General features: G+C 40.1%; 1 protein-coding gene across 2 annotated transcripts in view; it reads left to right on the forward strand.

Annotated features, from left to right (window-relative positions):
• inka2 (inka box actin regulator 2) overlaps positions 1-9729 on the forward strand; it is a 14992-nt gene extending 5263 nt beyond the window's left edge. Inside the window, exons 1-2 of one of the 2 annotated variants that reach the window (XM_014004753.1) lie at positions 5540-5683; positions 6728-9729. In XM_014004753.1, coding sequence (XP_013860207.1) covers positions 6734-7993 — 1260 coding nt within the window. In that variant the 5' untranslated portion in view covers positions 5540-5683; positions 6728-6733 and the 3' untranslated portion in view covers positions 7994-9729. Of the gene's footprint in view, positions 1-5539; positions 5684-6727 lie in introns of those variants that run through there. The other variant, XM_014004752.1, reaches the window with a different exon arrangement.
• Positions 9730-11545: the final 1816 nt, after the last annotated feature.

Raw genomic sequence — 11545 nt, forward strand, 5'->3', positions numbered from 1 at the left:
ATATATAGCATTTCATAACAATTGAAGGTAATGAAGTTATTTGATTGTATTACAGACTTGAAATATATGCCTGGAAAATACATAATACCCCCCTCCCCCACCCATAGCAAAAATGTGGACTGATTTCCAACATAAACTGGAAATATGCTGAAAAACATCCGTTTGTGCAAATTCTAATAAACTTTTGCATTTTCATGCTCGCTCGGCTTCTTATAATAAAACATGAGGAATGTTTTTAAAATGCTTGAAATCCTGCAGAAGAGTCGAGTCATCCAATAACCTCCTCCTCACAATTTGCCTGTGTGCTTTCACACCCCTCTTGCTGTGAGACAGGGGGCCGGAGATTTGAGCAAAGCACTTTCACGGCCCACACACGAGGCGCTGACGTCAACCGCCGTGCCATCGAGCGTCTATCTAAAGACCGGTGCTTCCACTAAAAAGGTTTTGTGGCCAGAAAAGACAACAGATCGAGTCCCAGGCTGGCTCCGCTTCTCATCTTGCCAAAGAGGATGATAACGGATCCTAATCGTCCTGTGTGCCTCCCACCACAGCAGCATCATTTGGGAAGGCATAAACGAGCTCCAGCAGGAAATAAGTCATTAAATCGCCTCCGTTTTTGAAAATGTCGTCAACGTCTCTACTAAACAGCAGGTCTTTGATGAAAGATTTGGTGATTTATTTGAATGAAATAGTTAACTCTTTTAGATTCCTCTGAATTTTAGAGATAGATTTAGTTCGGGTTGCAAATAACAGAAAAGTTTTCTTCTCAACATATTTCAGCTTAAGATAAAAATCGTTTTTCCTCTAACTCAGTAAAATAAACGCACATTCTGAAAACTGTTCCCAGTAGTGACAAAGCTACCCATTAAAACTGAATCTGCAAGATTTTGTCGTTTTGGAAAGATTATCAAACAAACACTTTATTCAGTGGAAACGGCCTCCAGCATGAAGCACCCTTTCAGACGCCGACAAGAATCTTTGTTGTTGATTTGCTTTTCAAGGATGCAGCGTGACGTTCTTCTGTCACACCATCACAACTACTTCTCAGGTGACCCCATCCACCTCTTTGCTTAGCATGACTGTAAGCTGTAAATTATTATTTTATGGAAAAACAACACAACATTTTGAAAAACTGTAATTCAATCAGGACATACAAGGATTTATGTTGTAGCTAAGATAAGATAAGATAAGATAAGATAAGATAAGATAAGATAAGATAAGATAAGATAAGATAAGATAAGATAAGATAAGATAAGATAAGATAANAGATAAGATAAGATAAGATAAGATAAGATAAGATAAGATAAGATAAGATAAGATAAAACTTTATTGATCCCACAGTGGGGAAATTTGTGCATCACTGCATCTCAATACAGGAGAGGGTGAGAAGAATAAAGAAAGATAAATTAAAGAAAACAAACAAAAAAACTGCAATATACACATGTGATATACAGTATAGTAATGTACATATACCAATGCACATATACACATATACATAAACACATATGCATATACATTTATATACTTATATACACCATATGGTACAGTAAAAATGAAGGTTTATGAAGGTTTATGTAGTGTGAGGATCCTCACCTAAAGATCTGTGTTTTTTGTCCTCAGATGACACGAAAGATTATATTTTTATGAAGCTAAAAAGCAAACGTGCAAGTGCTGCTGTGCAGTTTTTACCTCCAGGTTTAAACAAAGCTGAAATATGTAAGTGATGCAATTCACTGCTTTTTTTTTTCTTCCTCCTGTGCACTTGGTACGTATGAATGACTGAGCGGTATTACTTTTAACAGACTGGGAAAATCAATAATCTTAAGTGTCTCAGCTCTGAAAGGGGCTTTAGGATATAAATTCAAGAATAATCGTGCTCCTATGAGGCTGGTTGTTTGCAGTCAACTGCATTAAAGCCAGTTTTTCTCTAAACTACAAGGGCAATAAATGGAAAATTAAAAGAGTGTGGATTTGGAATTATTCAAAAGCGAGGAAAATAATATGTAGCCGACATTGCTGGTAGATTCAAAAATAAAATGTATTTTAGTCTGACATTTATTGAAATCAGTAAATCTTAGTTAATAATGTCAGGGTTTTATTACATAAATTTTATTATGACCTGGTATTTGGGGCATTTGTGTCCTATATTCCGTTTCTCGACATGATTCACGCTTGTTTCTCCCCTGAGGCCATTTTGATTAGTCACCCCATAACCTTTTCTTACCAAAGAGGCATTCATCGCCTTGTGCACAGTCGTTTAGTTCTTGCTCAGCTCTGCGCCTGTGCTCTTCACGGCCATCCAGTCGTTTGGCCACAGAGACCTTCTCTGTGTCCCCCCCAGACAGAGACTCCATTCCTGTCCTTGACCCACACAGCCTCAACATTCATTTTTAATTTGGGGTGGAGGTAGAGGGAGGTTTGAGCACATTTTTATTTACTGCTGTGGGTCAGATCCTTCTAAAGCCTGGTAACACTGGCCTCAGTATTTCCTCCTTTCAGTAAATAACAAATAACAATAATGAATAGTCTGTTTTTTAAGCCAAAATCAAGTTTAGATTTCGTGTTTTTAGTAATCGCTGGGCTCAAACCTACGACTTCAGGCTGCTGCGCTGACCACTGAGCTAATGTACGCTACACTGCAAAAAATAGCTATCTGAAAACAAGTCACAAATACTATATTAAAGTCTGAATCTTCTCAAATTAAGTAAAATAGTTTGCCAGTAAGACAAATGCACTTGGTAAGACTTCTTGGCACATTCAGCAGTCTCAAAACAAGATCCAAAATACTTTTTGGCTGCATATAAGATTATAAGACTTGGTTAGACGGATATTTTATGCAGTGTGGTTTATTATTAACCTAATAATTTCGGAAAATTCTATATTAAAAAAATAACCCGAGTTCATTCAGGGGATGCAAGTCTAGACAAGTCTGGACATGTGAGCTCGGTATGTGCAGTGAATTCTTTTTCTTTTCTTTTTTTTTTTCCTTTCATCACAGAGCAGAGGTGCAATCAGTGCCAAGATAATAAGGAAAAAGTATCTCAACAGACACCAGACAAGAGCTTTGGTTTCCTTTTTGGTATTTAATCTACCAGATTTCATTCATGCTGAAGGTTTTCTGGGTGCATCTGAACAGAAGATGCATCACGACACTTGAATTAAAAAAAAAATAAAATTTTAAATCAACGTGCCAATAAGTTGTCATTAAGCCTTTATTCAACGTTAATTTGAGTCTAGCAGCTTTTGTTAATAAACTCGGAAGCTTTTTCCCTTTGATTGGTAATTATACACGCTTGGCTGCCCCCATGCATCCAGAAGAAAAAAAGTGGGGGTGACTGGCTTCACTGCCTCCTTAAAGAGCTGATCTTTTTATAGAAATATACGCTCGATGGATTAAATGACGAAAATACTTGAAGCTTTGAGTTCAAAAAGAAGCTTTGGCTAAACTTTGCAAGACTGTTCTAATGATGCTGGTGTTTCTGGGCAGGATGGTAACTCCCCGCAGACCCAATTTCACTCCAGTTCTCTCAGTTAATTAGATTAGACAGGCATAATTTCTAATCTCCATTTCTTTCTCCTCCAGGACCTCAAAGTGTTTTGTGTCGGTCCCATCAGGTCTTCACTCTTGCTGTCTTTTTCTTAATAAGACTCTCAGCTGACTCGCTTCTTAAAGTTTTCTGCAGAGTAAAAGAATACTGCAAGACATTTCTTGTAGGCTCCCGTAAAAATGGTAGAATCCAGGTTGAGAACTCTGGCATAATTGGGCCACAAAGTTCAGCTAAATAGCAACGGAGGAGCGCCTAGAGTTAGTGAGCATGGTTAAGGCTGGATAATGTAGCTTAGTTTGAGACAGTTTCCTGTTGTTCCCCCGAGTGCATATGAATTATTAACATCCCCCGAGAGCAGAAATGCCAGTAAACAATGCTGCGTGTTTAAATTACTGCAGGACATACTGGGTAATTTTTTAGTTACATTAGTGTTAAACTCGGTAACGCTTTCTTTTACATACCCTTATTACCATGTAATTACAAGATAATAAAAGATGGTAATTAAATGTAATTACTACCTTATTACCATGTAATTGCATGTAATTAGGGTACAATTTTATCATGTAATTAATTGTCTGCAGTAATGTAGCACTTACCTGGTAATGTATCACAATTCACTATGTAACACCTAAATAAGTAGTAGGTAATTTGGACAGTTTCAAAGTTATATTTTATTGCAATTAACCACTAACCCCAAAATTTCATTGCATTCTTTTGTTTATAAATATTGTGTTGAATTACTGTTGAATTGTAATTTGATTGCAGTTACCCAATAAAGTTAGTTTTACTAACAGTAGTTTTTCTTTTGTTCCATAATTACCACATAATTACATGATAATAAGGTAGTAATTACATTTAATTACATTTTTTATTACCTTGTAATTACATGGTAATAAGGGTACCGTAAAAGAAAGCGTTACCTTAAACTCAGGATTGTAGTTTTGCTTGTGCAAAAGTGTGTGGCTACTTCAAACTGCACAAGAACGTCCATTTAAAACCATGATATTTCCAAAACAGATAAGTGTTGCAGAAATCTTAATTCACTAAAGCTACTGGAGTGAGGCAACGACAGAAAACTTTTTGTTTCATCTCGTCTTGAAGTCTTGTTGATCTTTGATGTGAAGCAAAGTGAGCTTTGATTACACACTTCACTGCAGCGTCTCTCAGGACACCAGGCAATTACAGCTAATGCGGCCAGCCATATGTAGAAAGCATAAAGACAAGAGACAACCTGATTGGGCTAATTACACGTACCTTCACTGACTAATTCGGCAAGCCAACGGGAAGCTCAGAGGCTTTTATTCCCAGCATGTGCATCAATGGGCTAATTATCTGATCTTAGAGGTGGTTCATGCTCCCACTCATATGCCATATGTCACCGATAGTGTTTAAACCTGTTTTTACACTGCGTGGGTGTCAAGGTGAGGTGTATATTACCGTTGTTAAAGACTTTTCTTTAAAAATAATTAAAAATAAAAAAGATATACTAGTACAAATTACTCCCCTAGGGCGTTTACATTGTTGAGCTTGGGTTGCATTTGTCCATTTTCCCAGTAAATCCACATTATGTGCTGGTGATCTCCTCTCACACGGTGATTAAACATCTCTTTGTCTATAATGTTGCTCTGTCAGTTGTTTAACGCGGCAACTTTTCCCACCCGAGGGGGATTTAGTCCCTGCTCCTCACAGATTTAGTATCAGAAACCTCCTCCTCCTCCTCCTCCTCTGCCACCTCCTGTGTTCTCATGTTGTCGGCCATAATTGAACCCATCAACAGTTTTCTCTTCGACATCCAAACATATGTCGAGGTATCGCTGCCCGTCAACCCTCCTCCTTCCATCCCTGCTCATCCGGCTGACTCTCACCACCCCTCTCACTCGCCACCCACCATCTCATTGTCTGTCTGTTTCCGCCTGAGTGACCCTACCCCGCCACCGCCACCCTCCAAATGGGGATTATTGTCTAGACGGGCCGTGCTGATTGGCTGTGAAGGCCAGCCGAGGCCTTCCATTGGAGGGGGATACATATAGGGGCAGTCAGACTGATTCGTTTGAATAGTGAGAAACGTTGGCTGAGGTGCAGGCTAACAACTGGAGAAACACAGACAGGGACATTTATACCAGCACATTTCTGAGGTAAGGTGTAGATTATGTTATTTTATTCAAAAGAGCTGTTTTAATGAGTTTTTTTAATACTTCACATTCAGTGAGTTTTCTATTACTTTCTCTCTGTAAACTTTATTCTGACTGACAGTTTGGTTTTGTATGAATAATTTGGAGGTTTGCTTTAAAAGCATCTCACCAACATTTCCCACACATTTTGGCACTTGAGCACAGTTCCTTGCATGCTTCCCTTCATCTTCCCACAGATTTATTTTGTGACTTTGAAAAGAAAAGAAAAAAAGGCGGAGGGCCTCAGGCCGGCTACGTAATCTGCGGTTCGCTACTTTTGCCAGTGTCTGCATGTTTTTTTTCAGAATAAGATAAACCTGTTAGTTTGAAACTAATTCAGAGTCAACATGTGCAGTGACTCAAAATGCATGCCTGCAAGTTAAGACAGAGGTCAAGATGCTGCCCCTGGGTTTTTTTTTTTTTTTTTTTTTGTCTGCCTTCAGGGGGTGGCGGTTAGTCCAAGTCATATGGCATAGTCTTCAAAAGAAATGAGAGTTTAAAAAAATGAAAGGAGGATAAAAGCAGAGCGCATTATTACCGCAGCATATACTGTAGCTGTGAATGCAAAAGGATTCAAATTAGAAGGCAAACGTGAGACAAAACAAATGGAAAGAGCTAAAAATATAAGGAAAGGAAAGCACAACACAAAAAGGATGGTATGTTTTACAGCTGTCACTGTTTGGATCCTCTTGTACGCAGTCCATATGGGACACTGGCCTGTCCTCTAAAACTAGGTCACATGACCACACTGTTAAACAAGGTGCACAGTCTGAAACGTGAAAAACAGGCCATGCTGACCAGGTTTTTATGGTTATTTTTATTGAAAAAATAAATAATCGTAGATGCTTCTCTTTTTTTTTTTAACCAGCACCAAAAAGCAGGAGGGTACTTCAGTAGATAAGACGAAAACTGTAAAAGCGAATGAGTCAATCAACTGAACAAGATGTTTATTATTGCGTTTATTTGATCACTTTTAACTCTTTTTTTGCCTTTTTTGTCTCCCTGCAGCTGTCAATGAGAGAAGCTGGAGATGGCCTCCATGCTCAGATGAACTCAATGATGGGAGCTCTCCAAGAACTCAAGCTCCTCCAGGTCCAGACGGCGCTCGAAAGCCTCGACATATCAGGGCGGCCCATAAACCGGGGGATGCCGCAGTCTGCTCCAGTCGCTCCCCTGAACTCGTCGGCTGCGGCAGCTTCCGTGTCGACACAAGAAAACAAGTTCTGCATCACACAGACCGTCCCAGAGAGGTCCAGCCCAAGTTCCATGCAGAGTCCAAGGCTGTCGATAGAGAGCAGAAACTCTTTAAGCAGAGACGATCGTACTTCATCGCAAAACAGGAGCAGCCTGGGGACCTTATCATCCTCAGCCTCCAGTCTGGAGAGTGAAAGTGAGAGTGAAAGTGAAGGAAGTGAAAGAAGCACAAGAGGTGAGAATGAGACGGAGCCAAGACCCAAGAGGTGGTCAGGATACAACGCCCCTCAGGTAGACTTCTACGGACCAATGGTGGGAAACCCTCCACCAGAACCACACCCTCATCCTCCACCTCGTGCACAAGTGGTGGACCTGCCCGGGATCCTGTACAGCCTCTCTAGAGAGGGCCCGTCCTTGGACAGTGACTACTCCCAGGACAGTGCAGACGACGCCAGCGACTGGACCTCGTCCCTCATGAGCCGCAGCCGCAACCGCCAGCCCTTGGTGCTGGGGGATAACGTGTTCGCAGACCTCGTGGGCAACTGGCTGGACCTGCCCGAGGTGGAGCGAGAGGAAGGAGAAGAAAGGGAAAGGAGGAAGAGGAGAGAGGAGAGGACAGCGGACAGACCGGACACGCCGGCGCACCCGCTCCGCCTCAGCCGCTCCCAGGAGCTCTGCAGGAAGTTCTCGCTCACCACGAACATCTTCAAGAAGTTTCTGCGCAGTGTCCGGCCCGACAGGGACAAGCTTCTCAAGGAGAGGCCCGGCTGGATGGCCCCCGAGCTGCCAGAAGGCGACCTTTTTAAAAGACCAAAGAAAGCAGCCCCTAAAAGCTCCAAAGGCGGTTTTTACCTGCCGTTCTGGGCAAACGGACAGCACTGCAAAGGCCGACCATGTCTGCATCTCGCGTCGGCCGACAGTAAACACTTCCACCGCCAACATCCCGATCAACCCTTCCCCCAGTTCCACCAGTTCCACCAGCAACCCTTTACAGGACTTTATTTAGACAGGAGGCAGCCCGAGACGGACCTGGAGAAAATGCAACCCTTGTTTGACTACAACACAGCTGTGTGGGTTTAACAGTGAGTCTCCAGTCAACAGGCTGCCACTGTTGCCAGACTGACAAGTGCTGCGGTCAGTGACGGCTGGGACGGGAAGGAATAAATGAGTGGATTGAAAGAGAGGTACAAATGTCTTTGTGTGATAAACACCACAACTGTAACTTTTTCCTCCTAACTGAGATCATCAGGGCTACATTTTGTACGACAATCTGACAACCGAACTTGTTTTCTGTAAGTGGATGCATGTCTGAGATTTCTGTTTTTGTTTTTTGTTTTCATTACTCATATATTTACATGTGTGCTTGTATGACTGGATCGCCTGGTTGTCTTAAAAGATGGTACTTCAAAATAGACACAGTCATCAGAATGTCACCATAATCACAAAACTTTATATAAGAAAAAAAACACAGACGTTTTTACAGAACATGACTTACACGTCTTGCTTCTTTACATCTAAGAATAGCAACACCAAGTGTTAAATTGCACGGTTGTGTTTTTTTTAAGTGAGGCAACAAACAGCTGTTACTGGACACACTGCCACTAACGAGTCCTAAGCTCCATTTGGTATAAATCAGGTTTAACCGGACTCATCTCGTTCATCTCGCTCAGGAAAAGAGCAACAGGAGTAAACAAATTGCCGCCATGTTTAAATGAGGTTTAGTGAAGTCTTCTCACTCAAAGTGACATAACAGCAATAAGACTGCTCCTGATGAACGGTTGTGTTTTTGCTTCTTTTCTTGTCTGCCGTGCAAAAAGACAACTGGAAGTCTTCTTGGGGTGAAAGGGAAGGGGGGTAAACATGGCACTGCCAATTTTCTGTACTGCCTAACCGACAGCCATCTGGTACCATGTTGTTACCAAAAAAACCTGTTTAAAGCTTGTTTAGTTCCAAAGATTTGTGAACCGACCGATGACGATGTGTCGTGCAGTATACACACAGCTGAATATGTTTTTAACACAAGTGGGGAAAAAAATCGGAGCTGTGGACATATGTCATCAACCAAACAGCAGCAATAAGAAGCATCTACTAATGTCCCGTTGCATGATTTTCATTATTCTGCACAAATAAACATGACAAATAGAAGCAGTTTCTAATATTACTTGTAAAAACCAAAAAAAATGCCACACTTGTACTTACAGTATGTTTTCTTGTATCAATTACAGACTCACACAAACTCTCTCAGGATTACAGAATATACTGCCTGCTCTCACTCAAAACACTTAGAATGAAGGACCACTGTTATGCAAGGACAATCTGATGCTCTTATTACTTATATATATAAAAAAAGGATAATTTTACTGTTTCAAACTTGATATCTGACCAACTAACAACCAGCAGGGATTAGACCTCAGAGGTCCTTTTGGGAGTCTTGGCCAGCCGATCCACATGGTATCGTCCCAGTTTTCAGGTCAACACATTCTGCACATTCAGAGGGTCCAACACACACACACACACACACACACACACACACACACACACACACACACACACACACACACACACACACACACACACACACACACACACACACACACAACTTCTGCTGACACAGCCGTGCCATAAGGCGCAATCTGAGATGTCATATCTTTCTGTACGTGTTTGTTAATAGAACTTTTATTTCTTCCAGTTAAAACTTTCTTGAGTTTAATGGTTTTTTTATCAGGGTTTTGTGATGCTTTAGTAGTGATTATGTGTCCTGTGCACTGTAAAACTGTTACTGGCTTTTATCAAATTAAATCTATTTACAGAAAGAACTTTCCTCTGTGTCTTGACTTTCAGCAAAAACAGGAGTGTTAAAATTTCAGTGTTAAACTTTTGGGTGTTGATTTAACACCCCCCGGTGTTATTTTAACACTTTCTGAGTAAACTGACACCCAGTGTTGGTGTTAACTCACAGTGCTGAATTCCTCAGTGTTGTCTCAACACTGGACAGTGTTAAATAAGCTCCGCCCACTGTTAAATTTTATATAACCCTTAACAGTGTTGTCATATGACACCATGCAGTGTTGAAAGAAGTATCCTTAAAAGCCCCGCCCTCTTCCACCTCATGTCAGACAGACCAGTATTTACCCAGAATTCCTTGCTGAGAAATCTTGCAGAAATGATGTTTTTGCATGTTTATGAGTATTAAAGACATTCATGAGAGTAAAAATGAGTTGTTCTGGTTAGTTTTCTTGTTCAGTTTGATGAAGTTGTTCAACTTTAAGTTTGTGTCATTGGCCAAAAATCGACACCATAAGTGAGAGGTATGTCCTGGTGTGTGAAGGGTGACTCCATAATGCTTTGCTACAAACGATTAAGAAAAGAGTTTGATATTAAGTCTGAATGTTAAATTTACACTCTTAATTCAATGGTGTATTGACACCTTGTGGTATCTGTAAAACTTTATATCACCACAATTTCCTTTGTTAATAATAATAATAATACACTGGCGTTACTTTTAACACTGTTGAAATGTTAACATGATACCCAGTATTGTTGGATATTCAACACCGGCTGCTGTTACTTTTAACACTATATTTTAACACTAACACAATTTTTATGTTAATGTGACACCCAGTATTGTTGAACATTAAACCATGGTGGGTGTTAAATTAACAAAAAAAAAAGGGTGTTAAAATTTAACACTTTCACAAATGTTATTTTAACTCCTGTGAGTGTGAACACATATTGTTGGTGTTGAAATTAACACTGTTGGTGTTAAATTAACACTGGCATAAATGTGTCAAATAAATATTTAAAGCAATGAATGAAAGCCGATTTTTAAACGAAAAATGATTCAACACTGAAAATACTTTATTACGTTTAAGCAACAAAAGCATTGTGTATCGGTGTCAGGTTTTAAACAGCTCAATTCATCATTTGTTTTAGGACCGTATGGTTTTGTACTCCATCAGAGACAAATGAAGTAAACATTTTTTTTCAATAAGAAAAGCAAAATGTCCAAACCCAACATGCAGCCCTTGCTTTTATCTGCAGCTCTTAGCCTGATTTCTTTCTGCTCCGCTCTGCAGTGAAACGTCGCTGCGTGACTAACAGCTTCATCGAGGGTAAAAGCCAGCATGTCACTCACAGCTTGAGCACCAACTAAACCCATTCTAAATCTGTCCCACCACTGCAGCACAGGCTTTAAAAAAAGCTGCAGCCCCGGAGTTCGTCACAAATACTTCATGACATCCAATCCTGAAGATGTTTTTTTATGAGATACACATCAAACCACATCAGTCAGTTCATTGCTCTTGCCCTGCAGCACTTTCACTACAAGGTTCTCCCACTCGTAAAGAGCCTGGGATCATTTAAAAAGAAATATGCTGTGGAATAAATTAGTCTGTTTCGATATTTAGTGGTGAAAATTTTTTGACTAATGTTTAATAAAGCATATGTTTCCATTTTCTTCAAAATGAATGAACAGTTTAATAGAAAATGTCAAACTTTTTTTAGTTTGTGTAGGTTTTTCCATTCATATCATTTAAATGCATTTGTTATGTTTTTGTTTTGTTGTTTGTTTTCAGCAACTACAGACAGTTTAATGGTTTTCTTTGTCCTGTGAGAGAGAAAAAAGTTTCTGCA

Source organism: Austrofundulus limnaeus, unplaced genomic scaffold (assembly GCF_001266775.1).
Source record: "Austrofundulus limnaeus strain Quisiro unplaced genomic scaffold, Austrofundulus_limnaeus-1.0 Scaffold26, whole genome shotgun sequence".
Lineage (NCBI taxonomy): Eukaryota > Metazoa > Chordata > Actinopteri > Cyprinodontiformes > Rivulidae > Austrofundulus > Austrofundulus limnaeus.